This window comes from Salminus brasiliensis, chromosome 2, assembly GCF_030463535.1.
Source record: "Salminus brasiliensis chromosome 2, fSalBra1.hap2, whole genome shotgun sequence".
NCBI lineage: Eukaryota > Metazoa > Chordata > Actinopteri > Characiformes > Bryconidae > Salminus > Salminus brasiliensis.
In genome coordinates this window covers 46,391,263-46,414,339 of record NC_132879.1, presented here as the reverse complement: position 1 = coordinate 46,414,339, position 23,077 = coordinate 46,391,263, and the positions used below count along the sequence as shown (strand labels likewise).

At 43.2% G+C, this 23,077-nt stretch overlaps 1 protein-coding gene across 1 annotated transcript in view; it reads left to right on the top strand.

The window, feature by feature from the left end:
* scube1 (signal peptide, CUB domain, EGF-like 1) overlaps positions 1-23,077 on the top strand; it is a 98,388-nt gene that overhangs the window by 23,784 nt on the left and 51,527 nt on the right. The window contains exons 4-5 of the mRNA XM_072672944.1: positions 2,541-2,675; positions 22,033-22,158. Of these exons, the coding sequence (XP_072529045.1) occupies positions 2,541-2,675; positions 22,033-22,158 (261 nt within the window). The remainder of the gene's footprint in view (positions 1-2,540; positions 2,676-22,032; positions 22,159-23,077) is intronic.

Sequence of the window (23,077 nt, the reverse complement as noted above, 5' to 3'; positions counted from 1 at the left end):
TTCCATCTGTTGTGCTACTACACCAGGACTAGGAGGTAGGCCTACCAAAGAAGAATGCCTGAGACGACTGAGTGGATCAGCGATAGTGTTCCATGTGTGTAATAGTGTTGCTGTTGGCTCTCTGCACTCTGTTGACTGGAGGAGTTTGATTTGATTTTTTAACACTTTTTAAGTGTTTTAGGTTTTGAAAGGATGGCTGATGAGGCTTCAGAAAAGTGACGCAAATGTAAAGCCAGTCAGGGAATACCTACGTCATAAAACCATCCCTCCCAGACGATTCTGCTGCAGAGAGCACAGTTAGTTAACCGTGTTGTGGAAACTGTGCTGGGAATGGTCTGTAAGCATGTCCAGGTGGAAATGCCCTTGGAATGATTACTCTCTGTGCTCAGAACTGCTCAGCCCTATGGTGGAAAAACACTATAATCACTCTCATGAGTTAATTACTACAAATTACTGCATGTTTATTGTTGGTGTCAGAGGTTGCCATTATATAGTGTTCAGCATTACAGTGAGCAGTACAGCAGTGAATGGGAATCTTTTAGAAGCGTTGGCAGCATTGAAAGCAGTAATACTGGAGAAGCAGAAGTTTAAGTGAGAGGATACAACACAGAGACAAACTCAGCAAGGATGCCAGCGACTGTTCTTTGGATAAACTGTCTATTATCCAAAGAAACTAAGTTTTTAACAATGTTCTATGATCTAGATGACCTGACTGCAAAAATTTGGAAAGCTGACCCTGACTTGCTGCCTCCAAACTCTTAATATCCAATACTTGGATATTAGCAACTATATTGTTTACGGTGTAAGTGTGTACAGCTGTCAGCAGTTCTAAAACTGGGCCATAAAGGCCATGAACATTTCATGAGTCTTTTATTTTGACCGAAGGACTGCAACAACACAGTCCCAACAGCAAAGGAAAACTGTCTGTGATCAAGAAAATTTGTGATTAGCATAGCAGCCCTTACTAGCATTCAATTGTCCTTCCATTAAAGATATTATAAATATGTAAAAACATTAGACTGCACATGATGATATAAAGTAAACCAGAATCATTGTTGAACCCAAGAACATGTCATCATCGTGAAACAAACCAACGTCTGGCATAGTCCTAAAGTAAAGCAGAAAGTGGATTGCCTGACATTCAGCTGCCCTCCCTGGCTGTCTGTTTACTAGCTTGGCTAATCCAAAACAATGCCTAGATCTAAAGTTAGCATTAGCCACCTTAGAAGTCAGAAAACCAGACCAACACATAACAAGATTGTACCATTTCACCAGTAAATGGATGCAACTGAAAATAAAGTAATCGCAGTTGACTACAGTACAGCCTTGACCACAGAATACCTCCAAGATGGCGGGTAACCTAAAGTGCCATTAGTGATTCAACATCCTCCAACTTTCCACCATACTACTAGCCTTTCCTCCTCATCCTTTAACCAAACTCATGAAACTCTATCAGAGCACTTTACCCATCCGAGATGCTTTAGACTAAACAATGCATGTGAAACCTGCCCAATCACCAGAGCGCAGAACGCACACATATACTTATCTTACCAATGAGTCACAAAAAGCTGAGTCACTGTCAGTCACTGACCACTAATGGCGTGCATCAGAACAACAGAATGTTACAGAGAGCTTACAGGACATTGTCAGACAGTGGTAACTGGATGTTACTGGAAGCATCCGTGTCTGAGTATAGGCAGCAACACCCAGATCCTTGTCCGACGCAGCATGGTAGAACCCCATTGTGTGTTGGAAGAGGTTAAAGAGCAAGGCGGAGCAACGGAACGCTGTCCCAGAACAGAGAGGGTGTGTCAATCTGGAGCCACAGAGCTCGTCAGATTGAGTTATAGGCTGGAGTCTCCACAGTAGCAGGTTGCTGTGTCCGTGCTGTGTAAAACTCACTGAAGTGTGTTACTGGTCTCCAGTGTTACAATTTTACCCCAACCAACATGCCCACATGGAGATTTATAGAGCTGTCAAGCAATAAAGTAGTGCCCCTGCTATATGAACACACACACACACACGCAAATTCATAGCAGTCACACAGATATACATTAAACAGAGTGACCTACACATTCATGTTAACAAGGGGCAGCTTAAACCATGTTTTCAGGCGGAGCCCTTCTGAGAGGGCAAGGCTTCTGAAAGTGTAGGCCTTTTTCCCATGAGGAGCGGGAACCTGCCTTCTGTCTTCTGGCGTCTTTGTGCCTCTGACTACCTGTCTGTCTCTCAGTCATTGTGTTTATTTGTTTGGCTGTCTGGAGGATGCTTATATGGATGCTGGAACATTCCTGTTCTGCGTCTTAACTGGCTGCATTCTCCAGCTACTTCAAATAGGGAGGAGGGAGAAGGAGGGTAGGAAAATGGGCTACAAATAAACAAAAGCAATCACTTTTGCAAATACCTGTGTGGGGCTAGCTCTGATTACAGGGCAAAACGGAACACAGTGGCCCTGAGTGACTCTTTGTGTGACTGTGTGTGGGTGGCACACCTTAATGATTGTTTATCTTTCTCTCTTGCTCCATGTTTGGTGGTTGTAGATGTGGATGAGTGTCAGGACAACAATGGCGGGTGCCAGCAGATCTGCGTGAACACCATGGGCAGCTACGAGTGCCAGTGCAAGGAGGGCTTCTTTCTGAGCGACAACCAACACACCTGCATTCACCGCTCTGAAGGTCAGTCTGTGTGCGATGCTTCTTCATCCATTCCTTGATTACGTAGGTAAACACAACAACACTGGAACATTTCATCTGCCTTTCATTCCCGCCTATGAACAAAAAGTACTCCTTGAAAATCTCCTTTTCAGAAAGACGTTTCATGTATTCATACTGTCCAGGTCCTCAACACATTCCTCTTGCTATAGCAGTGATGTTTGGAATGAGCGAGCTTCAAACTCTCGTATCTGAGGGGTGTGCAGGTTTTTACTCTGATATGTGGAAAGGAAATTTTGATCTTTTGATAGTAAAACAACAAACCAATAAACATAAATATTTCTTTGTGATGAGTTTCCACTGGTGTACCAGTGTTAAATGTATTTCTCTGAAGGAGAATCACTCAAAGCTTTACTTAACTCACCTCTCTAAGTGATAAAAAAAATTCCTCTACTCGACTCATTGTGTAAAGTCTGTGCACTCAAACAGTACAACGGCTTATACAGATTTACAATGCTTACATACATCATATGTCCACATAAATATGGACACCCCTTCTAATAAATGCATTCAGCTCCTTTAAGTTGCTCCCATTGCTGACACAGATGTGTAAATGCACACACACATACAGCTTGTATAGTCCCTGTAGAGAAGTATTGGCAATTAAATAGGACTCTCTGGGGCAGATAAACATGATAAAGTATTGGCACCATGCCTAATGCCAGACATGGGCTAGAGGGGTATACAGAGCCCAGCATTGAGCTGTCGAGCACATCTAAAATTATGGTCGGTGCTCTATCCAGTACTTTTGGGGATTAATTGGGGAGTTGAGGATGATGTGGGGTGGTGATCATTCAATATCCTAGTAGAAAGCCCTCCCTGGACAGTACAGACAGTTACTCAGGATAAACAGGATAAACTCTTTTTTTATTAACCTTGATTTCAGTATTAACAATTAATAAGCAAATGTCCTAATACTTTTGTCCATATAGTGTACCTGTCCTAGGAGAATGCCACTAATTATGGGTCCAGTCTCATCCATTTGAATGTAATAACTCTTGCTTCTCTTGTTTGTGAGGTTTTTGGCAGCACAGCATGTGTTTTTCCCCAAAGTACCAGTGCACTGCACTGTACCAGTGCGCTTACCAGATTCCACCATGTTTTTCTAAGCAAACAGACAGAGATGTGGTTGAAATTATGGGTTATTGATGCATAATGGGGCACTGATTTAAATTAAATTGATCATATGAGAACAAACATATGAGGCCCATGAAACAAGCAAGAGCTGAACATGGCTGCATTAGAGGCTTGGCAAGGCACCACCATAAAAGATACTCTCACCAGCATTAATTGATCTTAATATATATATATATATATATATATATATATATATATATATATATATATATATATATATTTTTTTTTTTTTTTTTTTTTTTTTTTTTTAATTATTTATTTATTTTTTTAATGGCAGTACAGGTGGAACCTGACACTAAATAAGAGGGAAATATCTAAAGCCTCTAATATTGAAGTTTGCAATCCTGGCTTGAACTAACAGTCAGGGGTTGAGTGCTCTGACATGTGTTCTTTTTGTCTGTGGGTGTCAAATACTTTCAGACTGTGCGAGTGAGTGTAGGTGCAGTGAGTGAGGGGTGGTTATACTTCTTAGCTCATGACGTGTCTGTGCAGTTGATTTACATTTACATTTACATTTACGGCATTTAGCAGACGCTCTTATCCAGAGCGACTTACAAAGTGCTTTGCTATTTACCCAAGAAAACCTCAGCTAGTTAGAATAGACTAATACAAAAGATACCTCCAAGCTTAGACATTACTAAACACAATACAATAAGGCGACCATAGAACTATTCGTCCAAGTACTCTCTGAAGAGGTGGGTCTTCAGTCTGCGTTTGAAGACAGCGAGCGACTCGGCCGTTCGGACATCCAGGGGCAGCTCGTTCCACCACTTTGGTGCCAGGACAGAAAAAAGCCTGGACGCTTGTCTTCCGCGGATTTTGAGGGACGGTGGGTCGAGCCGAGCCGTACTTGAAGCTCGAAGGGCTCTTGGTGCGGATCGGCTTTTGACCATTGCCATTAGATACGGAGGGGCTGGTCCGTTCTTGGCTTTGTAGGCCAGCGTCAGGGTTTTAAATCTGATGCGGGCAGCTACAGGAAGCCAGTGGAGAGAACGCAGCAGTGGAGTGACATGGCTGAATTTAGGGACATTGAAGACGACCCGTGCCGCTGCATTCTGGATGAGTTGCAGGGGCCTGATGGCGCGCAGAGGGAGACCAGCCAGAAGAGAGTTGCAGTAGTCAAGTCTGGAAGTGACGAGAGACTGAACAAGCACCTGGGTGGCCTCTCTAGAGAGGAAGGGTCGAATTCTCCGGATGTTGTACAGAAGAAATCTGCAGGACCGAGTTACGTTTGCAACATGACTTGAGAACGATAACTGATCATCCATCACTACACCAAGGCTGCGGGCTTCAGTAGAGGGAGTGACCAGTGAGTTCTCGAAGGTGATGGCAAGATCGTTTCTTGGTCCAGCAGTTCCCGGGATGTACAGCAGCTCCGTCTTGCTGGGGTTGAGTTTGAGGTGGTGAGCCGCCATCCAAGACGAGACGTCGGCGAGGCATGCTGAGATACGGGTGGAGACCTGTGTGTCAGACGGTGGGAAAGAGAGCATGAGTTGAGTGTCGTCGGCGTAACAGTGGTAAGAGAATCCATGGGAGGATATCACTTTACCAAGAGAGTGAGTGTACAGTGAGAAAAGAAGAGGACCAAGAACTGAGCCTTGTGGAACGCCAGTGGAGAGACTACAAGGAGCGGACGTGTCGCCCTGCCACGTTACCTGGTATGAGCGTCCCTGCAGGTATGATGCGAACCATTGCCATGCAGAGCCGGTAATTCCAAGACCGGCAAGGATAGACAGGAGGATCTTGTGGTCCACTGTGTCAAAAGCTGCGGAGAGGTCAAGAAGGATCAGAACCGAGGACAGTCTGGCAGCTTTAGCTGCATGGAGCTTCTCTGTAACTGCAATGAGAGCAGTTTCAGTAGAGTGTGCAGCTTTGAAGCCAGACTGGTGGGGGTCCTGAAGATTGTTCAGAGTGAGAAAGAGAGACAGTTGGTTGTAGACGGAACGTTCGAGAATCTTTGAGAGGAAAGAGAGAAGAGAGATAGGTCTGTAGTTGCCGATGTCCAAGCTGTCTAGAGTTGGTTTCTTTAGGATGGGCACGACTCTGGCAGACTTGAAGGCCGATGGTACCTGACCTGATGACAAAGAGCTGTTTATGATAGAGGAGATGAAGGGGAGGAGGTTTGGAGCGATGGTTTGGAACAGAGGGGATGGAATAGGGTCTAGTGGACAGGTGGTAGGATTATTGGAGGTGAGAAGATGTAGGAGGTCATCTGTGGAAAGAGGAGAGAAGCAAGTCAGAGAAGAGGGAGGAGGAGGGCAGTGTCTAGAGAGGGGGGTAGAGGCAGGGGGGAAGGATCGGCGGATCTTGTCAACCTTTTCTTCAAAGAAGGAGACAAAATCATCTGCAGACAGGGTAGTGGGAGGTGGGGGAGTAGGAGGGTTGAGGAGAGAGGAGAAGATGGTGAATAGTTTGCGTGGGTCAGATGCAGAGGATTCCAATTTCCCCCTGTAGTAAGATGCTTTGGCGGCAGCAACTTCCGTTCTAAACCTGGAGAGAAGAGACTGATAGGAGTGGAGGTCGGAGTCGTGTTGTGACTTCCGCCACTTCCTTTCAGCCAGTCTTAGCTCTCTACGGTTGTTGCGGAGAACATCTGACAGCCACGGGGAAGGTGGAGAAGAATTTGCTGACCTAGGGGAGAAAGGGCAGAGAAGGTCGACAGAGGTGGAGATAGAAGAGAGGAGAGTGTCTGTAGCAGTTTCAAGTGGGAGAGAGGAGAAAGATTCAAGATGGGGAAGAGTGGTCAGGACAGTAGAGGCAAGAGCTGAGGGGGAAACAGAGTGAAGATTGCGGTGAAGAGTGGAAGAACTTGCAGAAGTGGTAGTTGAAGGAGCAGAGAGGGGGAGTGAGAAGGAGAGAAAGTGGTGATGCAACCCTGCATGTTTTGACGTCTTCTATCTGTCAGCAGGTAAAGAATGAACAACACATTTACATTTAGATTCTTGCGTTCCCCTGCACAGGCGAATAAAACGCATGCACGCACACACACACACACACACACACACACACACACACACACACACAAACACACACACTTAAAGACGAGATTGGGCTATGCTGTAATCATTTCTGTGATGTCACTCACAGACATGTGCGGAATGTGGAGAGTAGCTGACCCCCCTTCATTTTTATTTCACACAAGCGCCTCTAATGGACAGTTTTCCAGACACTAGAGATGCACAAGTTCAGTCCATTTCAGTGCTGCAATGTAGATGATGGAGAATTAGCAGAATTATTAGGGATGCAACGAAACCACTTTTTCCCTTTTGATACCGATACCAGTACCAGATTTACAAGTATCTGCCAATACAGAGATTAAATACTCGATAGATGGCTATAAATCCTGATAATTATTGTGCTCTGCTTTTTATAGTTTATCCCAAATAAGATATAATGAGCTTGAAAGAACAGCATGTACCAGTTGAGGAACAGCACATTTGAAAAGTTTCAGAGCTATAAAAAAATAAAATAGCGACAATGCAGAAACACGTGCGAGTAGGGAAGCATAATCTTGCTAAGCCCGACCAAACAGCTTTTTAATAAGTGTTTAAAATTCACATTTCAGAGCAGTGAAAAAAATACCAGTTTAGAAACAAAAAGTGCTTATTAAACAAGCTGCTTAAACTCAACTTCTGGTTTCAGAACCAAAAATAACACATGAAAACAAAAAGTGCTAAAAGTTCATTAAATGTCTGTTTATCGGTTATTGCTATTTATGGCTGACTTTACTGGTTGTTTAAGTGTTTGGTTTCATAACAAAGTAGGCAAACAAAAATGTTTTATGTAAAAAAAGGAAAAGTAGGGTGCCAGTAAGCTATATGGAATCGGTGCTCTGTATTGCCGATATCAATACTGTGTGTATGTACTTAAAGGTGCCGTAGAATGCATTTTTAAAGAATTTTAAGTTTTTTAAGACATATAATTTTATGTGACTTTAGTTGGAGGAAAGAAATGCTGTGGTGCCATCTAACAAGCATATTTATTTGTGGGAAGAAAACCCACTGAACACTTTTTTGTGTTTTTTGTTTTGGGAAAGCTCAAAGAATTTACACATTATAGCATATATATACACACACAATAATAGTTCCCGAATCTGAATGAATAGCATTGCTATCCTCTTGTTGTGTCCTCTCAGCGCGCCGTGCTGTTAGCAAATTGAAGAGATTGTAGCCAGGCTAGCTTCTAGCTTTGCCATCACATGCTTCCCTGTATAGTCTTACAGGTATTCAAAAATATAAGCTGGGTCTTTGTCTTCTGATGTGGGTTTTGGTCAAATTTGGTTTAACTGACGTAGTCCACTTTGTCTTTGAAAGAGCTGACTATAGCAAGAGAAAAGGGTTTGCTTTAGCTTTTAGGCTAGCGCGGATCCCTGTTTACCGTTATTTTCGCAGACATTCCCTTCTCCCCTTCTGCGGGCACTGGCACAGGAAAAGCTGCGGTCACAAGACCTGGTTCACATCACAACCCCTATTCCCTTACCTAGCAGGGTGTGGTGGTGATCTGCTGCTTTTTAGTATTAGCAGCACCATTTTCTCTCTTTCCAGACCTTGTTTGGTTATGTTGGATTTTCTTTTTAATGGAAAAACAACAGCATTTCTAAGTTCACATTATGCCACTCTCATGTACTGTACACTCATTATTCAGCTATGCCAAGATAAATACGGTTCTATTCTACTGCACCTTCCAAATCTGGCACTTCTACTGCATTTAGTCATTTAGTTGAGCGATTAGCAAGGTCTGGATGTTGGATGATCATAACCCAACCTCATCTCCGAATCCCAAGTCCAAAATTCCCCAAAATTATTGGATGGTGTGACATCATTCCAGAGAACACAGTTCCACTGCTGCACAGCTCAATGCCGGAGACGCCAGCCTTTAGACATAGTGCCAATAGCACCTATTCTATTGGCAGTAATTCTCTACAGGGACTAGACAAGCTGTGTGTGTGTGCATTTACCATGCTAAATGCATTCATTAGAAGGGGTGTCCACAAACATGTGGACACGTAGTGTGCATGTAATAAAATATGACTACATGGAGACGAGGGAAAGGGTAGAACTGGCCTGCAGTCACGAGAAAAAGAGAGAGAAAGAAACAGAAATAGAAAAATTCTCTGTTTGCTTTTGGGAAGCCTATAACTCTGTGTGCATCTCTCTGCTCTGACCATGTGCATGATATTTTTACTTCAAAAGCAACACCTGGTGTGTGCCTGTGTGTGTGTGTGTGTGTGTCTGTGTGTGTCTGCATACACTAGTGTGTTTGTGTGTAAACAAGCTATGTGTATTACGGGGGAGGTGCTACAACAGGACAAGAGGTCTGTTTGTGGACAGCTCACTAATGTTCTGTGATGACCCTGGACTGGATAACATACCACACACACACACACACTCACACACATTTTGACTCACTCTTGCCATATCCTCAATATATTAAGACAAAACAATAGTAACTTTACTGGAGAATATTATGAGTGTACTCCCTTTCTGTCCATCATTCATATTTATCTCAGTTTGAAAAGGCCCTTATGCACACACACACACACACACACACACACACACACAAACAGAAAGACACCTACATACTTACCAGTTGCAGACAGGCCTTCTTTCACACTTTGAAACTCATCACCCCAAATGAACCTCTTACCTTCACTCATCACTTCCACTCATCGACTGTGTATCTGCGTGTGTGTGTCTTAATGTATGTGTAACGCTGTACGTGTGTTGGGTGTTTACAGTTCATCTCTCAGCACTGTTGGGTGAGTGGAAGAGTTGTGTGTGTGAGTGAGTGTGTGTCATTGGCGCCGTGCGTCTGCTGTAGTAAAGTGGGGCTCTGTTAAAACTGTATGTTCTTTACACTTGGGCTTCTATCGGGGAGGAGAGCCTTTCACTAGCATACCTGAGGTACTGTTTTACTGTAATGCCATTATACCCACAAATTAACGCTATTGTGTAGTGTGTGAAACGCGCTGTCTATTGCACTGTTGATTCTGAAGAAGCCCAGTGTACTTCGTGGAATGAGGAATATGATCTAATTTCCATTTGACAAGATTACGGCCTGTAGAAAGTCATTATTCACTTTACCTTGGGATTACGAGACGATAACTACAGAGTCATGTAAGACAGCAAGACAGGCAACTCCAACTGCAGTGCAAAACACTGTCATGGTTGGTATCACATTTATTCATCTGCTTTTCTGCTTTTGTTCGGTCAGGGTGGTCCCGGTTCCGACCCGGAATTATTAGGAGCGTGGCAGAAATATTCCCTGGAGTTTCTGCTGTTTATTTGAGTTTAAGATTTGCTGCAAATCGGGAAATGATAAGATATAAAATTATATTGGTCAGTATTAGGGATTCTTTGAATTGCTATAATCCTAAATATTAATAATGGTATAATAATCCCTCTTTGCTTCCCCAATACTTATGTATTGCCTTGCTTTTCCCATTTTTATTTCGCTCTTTATGGCTTTGAAAGCGTTCCCGGCAAGCCTTCCTACTCATTGTCTGGATCACTCTTCAGTTCAGGCAGTTATAAACCAGGCTTCTTCTCCACATGGCCCATGGCTGCAATGTTTACACTGGTCTTCTGGAACAGGGCAGTCCTGAGACCCTAGCTCAGGGCATCCAGCCTCTTGCTGGGGAGACACAGCTCTAACTGGAGTCTTTTTATCTTCTTCATTCACTGGGATCAAATGCTAAGTTTGTGCTGCTACTCTTGCCATATATACCTGCCGTTTAAAGCTGAAGTTGAACTTTACTGTAATTTTTTACTGTAACATCCAGTGATCAACCCTATGCTGTCAGCATATGGCATGAGTGTTCAGGTGCACTTTCATGCTGCAAATCCCCTGTTTTACCACATCCCAAAAGTGTTATATTGGATTCAGATCCGGTGACTGAGAAGGCATCTGAAGGTGCTGGAAGTAGCCTTGTGATGTTAGGTAAATTGTGGCCATGACGTAAAATACTACAGGAAAAGTTCTGTAAAAAAAATCCTGCACTTAATACTTGGGGTTACACATGGGGCCCAGTCTATTATCTTCACCCATTTTCTAATCACCAACTATATTACAAGCTCCTCACAGGGGTCATCAGGTAGGCACCTCCCTTTATTAGTGTTTTGCTAAATTAAGCCTGTGCCACCTCCTGAAGGCTCAACAGTAAGGTCTGGTGTCCCAAACCCACTCCCCTCCAAGCTCACTTCACAGACCTATCACTTAGCCAGCTTCATGGCTGTTAAACCACACTGACCTCCCTGGTGACTAAGGCTGTACCTAGCCCCACTGGTACATTCCCCACACCATTACACCACTTTAACAGCCTGGACTGTTGACCAGTGGCACATTGTGCCCATGGATTCATGCAGTTGGTGCAAAATTCTCACCATACTGTATGTGTTCTTCAGCAGAAATTGAAAGTCATCAGACAAGGCTTAATTTTTCTGGTCTGCACCTGTCTAGTTTTGGTAAGCCTGTTCCTGACTGCAGCCTCAGCTTTCTGTTTTTGGCTAAAAGCTTGTTGAACTTGATATGACCTTCTACTGCTAAAGCCCATCAGCTTTAAGATTGGACATACTGTGCAATTTGAGATGCTCTTCTTCTCACCACAACTGTACAGAGTGGTTATCTGAGTTACTGTAGCCTTTCTGTCAGCTCCAACCAGTCTGGCCATCCTCTGTAGACCTAGAAATACTCAAACCAGCCCATCTGGCACCATCAATGATGCAGTGGAAAATCTTTTTACCATTCTGATATGAACATTACCTGAAGCTGTTGGCTCGTATCTCCATGATTATATGCATTGAACTGCTGCCATGTGTTTAGCTAACTGGATGACTACACAAGCATGTAGGTGTTCAGTTCTTTCTAAGTAGTACCATCTCAGTACCACATTTTTATGCTAAACTGGGTTTAAGATATGTTTTTTCTACACTCCCTAAATTTCAGACTTAAATTATGAATTAATAACTTCTCTGTTGGACGTGGAGTCAATGTTGGAAATTGGATCCTGAACATTTGACGGGCTCTTAAATATGGCATTAGATGTCCCCACATGTTGTGAAAATAATATCCTTGTAAATTCTTCTCCCAGCTCAACCCCAGAAATCCTGGCAATTGTTGGCTGGTTGTAAATTGGGAATTTGGGGTTTTTTTGCCATGCCGACAGCCAGTCTGCTGCTCCCACCACCAGGAATGCCAGGAAGCACCAACAGCACCTACAATGGCGGGTTCTTCGTCAGGGTTCAGCTTGTGGTACCTGAAATATGATTCTGCGCATCAGCGGGTGTTATTATGCGTGACCCTCTCGTCCATTCATAGCTCTTCCAAGTGATGTGAATTCCTCTAGGTCTGCACACCTCTAGGTCTCTCTCTCTCTCTGTCCGTCTGTCTCTCTGATGGGGAAAATCATTAATGCGTGGGCTCACACCGGCGCCGCTGCTGCAGTTCAGACGGTAGTGGAGCAATGCAGGCTGATGATTTATGAGCACAAGAGTGGAAATGTAGAACTCGCTCAACTACACACACATTCACCTTAAAGGCCACACACCTTCTACAGGCATATATGCATGTGCCCTTCTCACAGAGATTGAATTATTCCTCTGCTATAGAGCATATTTATGTGACTCTAATCATGTTTTTATACATATTTACATTCATATTTCAAACATATAGTAAGTCTATATATGCAGTGACCAACATAAGTACAGTACAGGGCCCAAGTTTCAAAAAGCATCTTAGCTTTAAGAACTTGACAGGGAGAGAGAGTGCTTAGTGTGATGCTCACTTGACATTGGTAAAAGAATGCAATTCCTGAAGATGACGTGACATGCTTGCACCTCATAGTCTCCCTCTGTTAACTGTTGTTCATCGACGGGGTGCCTAATAAGGGCTGAACTTGCTCTACAACTTCACCGTTACCCTCCAGACCCCTGGATGAGAACAGTTTTGATAGGCTGTTATGTAAAACACACTTATTCCTTAACCTTCACCATTGTCACCTTCGAGCATTGCTCCTTTATCAAAAAAGCTGCTTATCCTCTTTCTTCAAGTGTGAAAGCTGGCTCCTGAGTGGCCCATCTATCTATATGTTGGTATTATTAATAGCTCGCTGGTTTGATCCCTAGTACTCCACAGCCATCCATTACCTTAAGTCTCAGATTGGCCCTCCCTTTCCCACCATCACTCAGCGTGATGCTATCCAGGGCAGCCATCTGTTATCTAATGTAACAGAACTGGCAGTAGTCTCTCTTCCAAGCGCGTTGAGCTGTTGTGACAATGCTCCCCGTGTCCGGATGGGCTTTTTGTCTAGGTACTCCGGTTTCCTCCCACACATGGTAGGTAAATTGGCCATGATAAATTGTCCCCTAGGTCTGAGAGTGTAAATGTGTGTAGTCTATCCCTTCGATGGACTGGCACCCTGTCCAGGGGATATGCTGTCTTGCGTCCATTGATTCCTTGGAGGCTTCGCACTTACTGCAATCCTGACTTGGAAGAAGCAGATAAAAAAAACGTTGGATAGGGGGAGAACTGGGGAAAATCCAAATTTACACCAAAAAGGCTGGATGGAAAACCCACTACAGGCTGCTTTATGGTTCTGACATTAAAGTGAGGTTGTTTTCTGTAAGGGGTTTCCGGTGTTTGCTTGTAGGGTTCAGCTTCGTGCTTGTATGTCCTCATTTGGTCAGTCACAGAACTGTCTCTCCATCTCTCTCTATGCCCCTCCTCTCTTGCTGTCTCACTGTCTTATTCTGTGACCTGCGTAGGAGGACAGGAGGAGAAGGATGGAGGGATGAAGAGAGGGAAAAACAAACAGCAGGACAAACATAGCTGAGTGTAGCGATAGGAGCTCTGTGGGTTTATTTGGAGTTTGTGGGGAAGCGGAGTAAAGCCAGTCTTGCACACACTCAATGCTGAATGCAGAGATGACTATATACATCCTTAGCGATCCAGTATATATGTGTGTGTGAGTGTGTGGGCATGTGTGTGTGTGTCTGACCACACTTTATTAAAGCAGCTGACTGAAACTGAATTGATTGTCCACCCCAAAGATTGCAGACACTCACGAGCGTCCACAATGTTTCCACTGCAAACATCCTGGTATGGCCGTGGAATCCTGACGCTCAGGGCAGAGTTCATGGGTGGACATTTCTAGAGGTTCTCTGTGTGTGTGTGTTTCTGCCAAGAGAAAGAGAAAGTTTGAGTGTGAGTTGTAAGCCATTATCTAAGCCATTTAGGCTGACCACGTCTTATTTGAGCCCTTAAAAATAATAATAGGGTTCTTTGAGCAATGCCATAGAAGTACAACTTTTGGTTCCATAAAGGACCATGTTTTTAAAACAGATGAGTAAGTGTGAAGAGCCTCACCAACAACTGGACGAACACATTTTATGTTTATTTGGTGTGCCATGGCTGTTTGTGTCCGGGAGTGTTTGGTTGGGTTCTTAAGTTCAGGTAGTGTTTGTACGTGTTCAGTGAAGTTAGGGCAGTTATCAGTGATTTAGAACAGACATTTTCACGCACAGCAGCATATACACAAAAACTTCTTCTGTAAGCATGTTCTCATGCTTTCCTGGTTACCATAGCGACCAGTTCTCATTACACAGTTTAGCTTGTTTTTGCTAAGCAAAGACACAGATAACAGAACCGTTTTGGACATTGGAAGAATTATTTTTGAGCGCAGATTAATAGTATTTAGCAGGCCAGAAAATAATTTCAGAAAATACGGTTTGGGAGGGAATGCCTAGTCAGCCAGTGGGCAAAATGGCAGTGGTTCACCATGTCTGGGATAAGCTGGTGGTACTGCTCTGGTGCACCATAGCAACACGTCAGTTCACGTCATTTTGTTTCCCCTCCTAGATATTCCGCCATCAACTGTGAGTGATATTATTGAAAAGTGGAAGCGTTTAGGAACCACAGTAACTCTAGGCCACATAGTGCATAAATGTCTCCAACACTGACTCAGTTCCAAACCTCTTCTGGCATTAACATCAGCACAGAAACTGTGTGCTGGGAGCTTCATTGGATGGCATGGGTTTCCGTAGCTGAGGAGCTGCTTGCAAGCCGTACATCACCAAGCACAATGCCAAGCATTGGATGTAGTGGTGTAAAGCACACCACCACAGGACTCAGTGGTGCAGTGGAAACATGTTCTGTGGAGTGACGAATCATGTTTCTTTATCTGGCAGTATGATGGATAAGTCTGGGTTTAGCGAATGCCAGGTGAACATTACCTGTCTGACTGCACTATGCCAACTGTAAAGTTTGGTGGAGGAGGGATAATGCTATGGGGTTGTTTTTCAGGGGTTGGCCAATAGTGAAGGGTGAAGATCCATAAAGGCATGAGTTTAAGTGGAAGAACTTGACTGGCCCATGCAGAGCCCAGACCTTAACCGCATCGAACACCTTTGAGATTAACTAGAATGGAGATTGCGAGCCAGGCCCTTTCGACCAACATCGGTGTCTGACTTCATGAATGCTCTTCTGTATATATGGGCAAAACTATATGGACAACACACCCCAAAATCAACTCCATAGCACCTGCAGGTGTAATGTTTAGATGTTCCAATACTTTTGTTTCTTCTAGATAGCCACTGCTTGCTTTTTAGAATCAGTTTTTCTAACTGAGATCTGCTTTGTTTGTTCTCTGGACTTGTAAAGGTTCTTTACCAAATGAAGGTTCTTCTCACTCACAAATCTCTTTTACAACCATGTTTCTTTATGGAAGCAAACGTGGTTCTTCAATGGCAACGCTCAAAAAATCATTTTAAGCTCCTTCAATTTTAAACACTGTGTGTGTCGGTAGTGCCCTGGACCTGTGGGTGTATGTTTGCATGTGTGTTAGTTGCCATTGTTCCTTTATTGCAATATGACGAACGACTTCTCGCTGACTGACATTTCATCAGCCATGTGACGTACGAGAAAAGCTTATTTGAACCCTTCTGGAGCTTTATGGTCGGAAAGGGTAGGTGGAAGAACTTTGGCTAAACATACCCGTGGACAGCAGAGGTGTTGAGGGTAGCTGGCCACTGGAACTTTTACCACTGTCTTCCTCCATTTATAAATACAGTGCTCAAATATTAGCTCTAAGGGTGAAAACCTCTGCTCTGCTGCCACTGCTCTGCTTCTGTCTCTCCTTCGCTTGGGATAAACAAAACTGCTCTCTTTTTTATTCTAGGGTGAAATATTTTTAGACGAATGGGTGTGTGTGTGTGTGTGTGTGTGTGTGTGTGAGTGTGTCAGGGGTACATGGATGCTAGTGTGTGTTTGCCTTGACTTTGGCAGGTAGTAAGGTTCATGGCTGTTTTTGTTTTCCTCAAAAAGTACCATGCTTGTCCCTCTCCCCTTCCCTCTCGCTTGCCGTCTCCCTCTCCTTCTCTGTGACACACTTTCTCATTTCCGCTATCTATCTCTTGCTGCCTTCATTGAAGCACTAGCAGCTGGCTTGTGTCTTAAAACCTTGTATGACTGTGTGTGTGTGTGTGTAAGAGAGAGAGTGAATCCCTGTTAAAGTCACGTTGCCTTTGTAAACTTCCAGCCTGACACTCTCTCTCTCTCTCACACACACACACACACACACACACACTGATACATTTGTCCACTGATGTTGACATCATAAAGGTTCAGTGGACCGGTTGAGGAAAAGTGCAGAAATGTATGAATGTCGAGGTTTTTTGTGTCCGTTGTTTGACTGTGAGCTGGTCTGTGTGTGTTTGTGTGTGACTGAGAGAGAGAGAGAGAGAGAGAGAGAGAGAGAGAGAGAGAGAGCTTAATATAGCCAGCGTGCAAGAGAGAGAGAGAGAGAGAGAGAGAGAGCGAGAAAGAGAGAGAGTGAGAGGGAGAAAGTTGGTGTTTAAAGAAGAGATTGGGGAGGGTTATTGGAAAAGACGGTTTTCAGCTGAAGGACATCAATGGTGGCTGCTGAAAAAAAGAGCCTCATTGAAATTCATGGCTTAGTACCTATAGCATTGTGTGTTTAGAGAGAGAGAGAGAGAGAGAGAGAGAGAGGCTGACAGATTTCAATTAAAATGGCATTTACAAAAGGATGGATGGGAAAAAGGAGGGCTTTTGTGTGCATGTATGTGTGCGTGTGTGTGGGTGTGTGTTTTATATTCAGGCACTATGCTCGTTACATAAAGACAGAAGAGCTCCGTTCATTTTTCCTTTTGAACTTTCTCAAAAGTGACTTTATGTGATAAAGTCATTATCCCTCTTACCACCTGTCCTTTGTATATTACATATAACATTTTCCACAATCTTGCTTTTTCCTCCCTCAAAACGACTTTCTAAACACGCCCTCTTCTTTTAAAGCTACCAAAATGCATATTCTAATTATTTTACGTTGTTCAATGATGTATAAAAAGAAAGGAGTAAGTGAACGCTTACCGGACAGTGTTGCTGTCCTCTCATTGAGTCCTCTCAGCAAGCTAAAGAGATTGTAGCTGGATAGATTCTAGCTAGTACTGGGCGATATGACACCCAAATTAATATTGCAAATAACTGAACATTTTACCACGATTATGATTCATGAAGGTTGGGATATGATTTTTTAAATTTATACTCTAATGATTACTGAATTGCACTTAGAGTGGCTTCCGTGTCCTTCTACTACACTTTGCAGCTTTGACAAGGTCACAAGGTTCTCGATCGTAAGGTCCCATACAGAATGGTTGTGTGACCAACTGGACAATATCCCATCCCAGCTTCCAATCATTGCAAATGTAGTGCAAAATAAGGCTCCAATATGAATCTATCCAAAAAAAATTGGTCGGTGAGAGGTTTGAATAATTGCCAATCCTTGTCCCGTAGTTATTTAGCCGGGTTTGACTTCTTCTTGTCTGGTGTGTGTTTAGCTCTAGTTTGGTAGTCAGCTGAGGTAGTTTGTTTTCGAGAGAGCAGATCTTGCAGAGAAGAAGAAGACATGGTAAAAGCTAGCGTTGGCTAGTATTTGCTTTTAGCCTAGCACAGATCTCTGTTTGTTTTCCCAGCTCATTCTTTTTGTCACGAGTTTGAGCTTTCCTTTTTGCGGACACTGGCACAGAAAAAGCCACGGTCGTGAGACCTGGTTCTCAGATCAACTCATATTCCTCATAACTAGCAGAGTTTGGTGATGATGTGCTGCTCACCAGTGTCAACAACCCCATGTTCTCTTGTTGCCATCATGCTTTACCACTTGACAACTTTGACAAGGGCTTTCGTAGTAGACTGGGTTTATGTCCATTTTTGGGGCATACGTAAAACAAGACTGTTGTGCAATAGTTTGGGGGGTTTGAGATGGGCCCATTTTCCAGCCTTGTTTTGGTGATGCTGGATTTTCTTTTTGATGAGAACACAACAGTGTTTGAGGTTCACGGATTGTCACTTCCACACTGAGCTCTCATTATTCAGCTAGGCCAGAGTAAATACTGCTCAACATTCTAGGGCTGTTTGCAGAGATCTTCTGCTAATTCTCTTCCTGTCCAGTTTATGTTGTTTTGTTATGCAGTTGTATTCTCACCATCTGTAGAGATTCAGTTTGGTCTTTTATGGGCACAGAGAAAAGCCGCCGTCAGCCTGGGTCTAATTGTTGTGTAATTTGTTATACATGAGGCTTTGAAAAGAGCTTCCGTTTGATATTGCACTTGAGCCTTTTGAAAGTCTGATTTGGAAAGACTGCTTTTAAGTGGTGGGTTTACGGGCAACTGCACATAAGAACACACACGCACTCTCGTGATGCAGTTCCCTGTCTCTCTCTCAGCTCCGGTCCTCTTGATTTGCTTCAGAGAGCAAACCGGGCTGACGGAGGAGATGATTGTTTGCGCTGAAGGGGAAAATGCTCCGTCTTTTCCACTCTCCGGCGCTGGAATAACACGGCTGTGATATGTTTGGAGCAGGGCAGTGAGGCAGCACTTCTTATCAGAGCCACTGGCTCTCAAACTCCCCAGCCTTTCAGCACCCCTGAACTCCCTGACATCTGCAGTCAAAACACACGCCAGGCTTCACATCACACACATATTAACTTTCCGCTCTCCCTCTCCCTTCTTTTGGTCCATCACTCTCTCGCTGTCACTGCTATAACCTCTCCTCCTGGGTCGCTCTTACGTCTTCTTCCCGTCCCTGTCTTTTGCCATATTCTATTCTCTACCCCTTGCAGTTTCTGAAGAGTTCTGAAGATTCCTTTGAAACACTTCGTCTGTTAAAATAATAGCAGAGACGGAGTGGGTCTTATGAGTGGAGCACTAAGGCGATGGTTTCACATCCTCTCCCAGTCAATCCGTCTTTTGTCGAGCACTCCTGGTGCGCCGCGCTGACGGACGGAAGGTCGGCTCTGTGTTTGGTGATTCAGCAGAGCAGAGCACCTTTCCCCTCTCCCCTCGCCCGGCAGTTTATTTGACTTCTCTGCAGTTTAAGCAGAGGGCCCAGATGACATTTTAGCCTCGTGCTCGCTCCTTCAAATAAATTTGCTCGTGAAGCAGCCACGCTTGATTTGGACCCGTGCAGCACGATGAGGCGCCAGTTCAGGTCACCTGGTTAAAGTTCGATTAAATCTTGATCTGGACTGTAAATCTCATTGGCTCTGCAGTAGTGAGGCCATCTGGCCTATATAAATAAGGTGATTATAAAATGATCTGGCAGGCACGGGGAATCTCTGTGGAGCGAACGTCTTGTCCTGTCAATCTTATTGCACAGGAATGCATACAATAGTTTTACATAGCGCTGCACACACACATACACTCAAACACCGATGGGGTGAAGCAGGGCAGTTCTCTTTGTCTGCTAAGTGCTTAATGGCCCTCTGAAGGGTGAAGGCATGATAATTAGGCACATCAAGGCACCCTCACCACTGCCCATAAGAAAAGCAGCAACCCCCTCCAAACCCCCAGCATCCTGAGAACTACGCTTCTGAAGAGTCTTAGCTCCAAGAACAAGGATGCAGGACGCCGTGGTGTTACCACGGAGACCTGCTTTTGTGTACACACATTCTCGGCTCATTGTCTGTCCATCGCGAGAGCTTTAGGATGACCAGGACGCCCATTAAAGACAGACAAGTACCTCTTTCTGTCCTCACCCCTTCACCTCCGCTATGTAACTCTTTCATGTTGCCATTTTTTGTTGAAGGAAAGTATTATTCCTTAGTTATTCAACCAAGGATGGAGGCTGTGTTAGATAAAAATGCACTACACTACATCTTTTTGTGGTTTGGGGTTGTAGCACTTTGCATGCCCATTTTTCACTTTTTTGCAGATTGGTAGCATTGGTAGAATTGGTAGAATTGGTAGCATTATATTTTATGAAACTTCATAATGAATAGGCTAAAATAACTGGGGGGGGGGGTATTTTTGTGTTGACTTCCACTGAATGTACGAGCACGCTGGTGCACCAGAATGCAAATTTTTAAAATGTTCCTATTAATATCTTTTGGATCATACAGCCAACTCTTTCCATCACATCTATTGCCAGATTGTACGTGATTCACACCTGGAGTTACGAGGCTGTAAAGACAAGTCTAGATTCTTATTCTTATTGGCCTCTCCCCATGTCTAACTGGTTGATTTGTGTGTCTGTCATCTGTCTCTTATCTGTAATTGGTGGTTTTGTGCATCCATCCATAGTTTTGTGTGAAACTGACCAATGGACACAGAGAAACTTATCCACTGCCTCACGCCATGTGGATTCATGTGTCTGTCATTTGCCTCTCATCTGTAAATGGTGGATTGGTGCTTCCATCTTTGGGTTTGTGTAAAACTGTCCAGTGGACACAGAGAAACTCGTCTTCTGCCATTTATAAATTTCAATTAATAAATCTATACATCTATAATCTATACATCTAAAAAATATATCTATACATTTCATTCATTCATTCCACTACTTTTGTTTAAAGCTGAGAATCTAGCAAACCAATTTCAAGCATCAAAACAATTTGTTTACATGAGTAAAGATATGTTTTTACAGGACATATGAAGAATTTCTCAGGATGCACAGCTTGTTTTAGGTCTATTCACATCTATTCACAAATAATTGTAGGTTCTCTTTAGGTCAGGGAATTATAAAAGCATTATGAATGAAATTCTAAAAGCTCCAGTATGTGTTCTGACAGGCAGTCCATGAGGTAAATTCTGGGGAAATTATCCTGTACTTAAAGCCATTCTCTTTTCAGCTTCATCATTTGCACCCATGGTATTTTTTTATTTATTCTATTTTCCCTCCACCCATGCATTATTATCACATGCGGTTTTGATTTGCCTCTCATACCAGCATATGCACAGTTCTCGCTGAAATGTCTTGGTCTCCCAGGTCTCATCTTGCCCTCCACAGTTCCCCTGAACTGCCATTTCTAAACATTCCACGCTGTTAGTATCACCTTCCTTTGAACTGAGGACATTGATTACTTTCAGCTTTTGGTTTTGGACTCTTTAGACATTTGCTTAGAGGAGCCCATGTTTGATGAACATTAGTACAAGGTTGGAAGAGTCAGAGAATGTATAAAGCTTAGAAATGAGATTCCTGAATACATTTGGATTTGAGACCTTGTCAAAAAAAGGACCTTTGTCTTTGCAAGGCATGGGATACCCTATGGCAAAGGCCACATTTATTTATTTATTTATTTATTTTATATTATTATTATTATTATTATTATTATTATTATTATTGTTATTTATTTTACAGAGGCTGGTTTCACTACTTCTTAAGTTAAAAAGGAAAAAAACTACAAATGGTATCATTTGGCCAGGGGTGTCCAGGGTGTGTATATACAGAGCTCTGTTCTGTTAGTATTTCAAAGTTCTGCTTATTGCTTGTGAGTGAATTCTAATAAACCCTCACTGAAGGAGAAAATATGTTAATCTTAGACGAGAGAAGAACTACAGACAGACAAAAAGGAGAAAGCAAGGAAAAACTTGGGAGAGAAGAAAAAGGAGAAAGACCAATGGAGGAGGGAGACAACCGGCTATGCAGACACAAAAGGTTTTTGGTATTTGGATGTGTTATTCAAGGAGACTTTTTTTCTGTTGGGATCCATGGGTCAGTGGTAATGTCAGTGTTCTTTTGTGTGTATAAAGGGCCCTGTGGCAGAAACATTAAGCTAATTTACACCTCTCATAAAAATCACACGTCCATCTCCAGGAGCCTGCCGGAGGATTGTTTGTAGTGGAGAGCACGTCCTTCAGCTGTAAATTAACGTCCCCCGTTTTCTCTCCCTCTTGTCCTGCAGATGGGATGAACTGCATGAATAAGGATCATGGCTGTGCACACATCTGCAGGGAGACTCCTAAAGGTGGCGTGTCGTGTGAGTGCAGGCCGGGGTTCGAACTGGCGGAGAACCAGCAGGACTGCAGATGTAGGTATCGCACGGTTTCACCAGCTCCAAAAAAAAAAAAAAAAATACATGTAACACTCTGGTCTCTGGCTTTCCACATTCACTGACTCTTTTCCAATGCCTTGGTCAGCACCTGGCCAAATGCAAAGGGTTCGTAGGGAAAGAAATCTTTAGGCTGATGTGACAGGATGGATAATTTAGCTTTTGTGGCAAGGCCTTGTGTGAAGCTCTGCAGACTTGGCACTACTTGGTACATAGTAAGTCATTTATGTTAGTGGCAAAATGTAGTATATTTTGCCTTATAATAGCCTTTTTATGTGCACCACAGGGAACTGTGTGAAATAATGACAATATTTTAGTAACTTAAAACTTAACAATGACTTATGTGGAAATCATTACATGAGGTTAATGGACTGCGAATTACCACATTAGGTCATAAGGTAAGAAACTCACTCATCCAGTCAGCATATCAAAGCAACATTCAAGTCATTTCAACTGAAGTAAAAGTAGCAGTGCAATCAAAATCATTTGAATGTGTTTGCTTTCCTTTAGTCTACTAAAAACACAATCTAAACGAACCCTGGGTGCATATTTGCCTGTGCAAATGTGTGCATGCGTAGTGTTTAAATGTACACTACAACAAATGTCACTTTGAATTAAGTTTGAGTAAAATGTGTTACGTCAACACAGTTTATGCCAAAAACTAGTGAATTTAACCTCCTAAACCTCTCGGAACCACCAGTGGTTCCTCCCCCCCTCCCCCCACTGTTATATCTAAGGAACAGTTCAGCCAGTTTGCACTGCTTGGCATGTAGTGGCCGATTAGTAAATCTTAGGGTGTAATAAAAGTCACGTAGCATAAGGCAATTGAGTTGCTGTAACGTGTTATAAGTTTGCAACCAGTTACCATATGTAGTAACCAGTTGTAGTATTTTGCCCT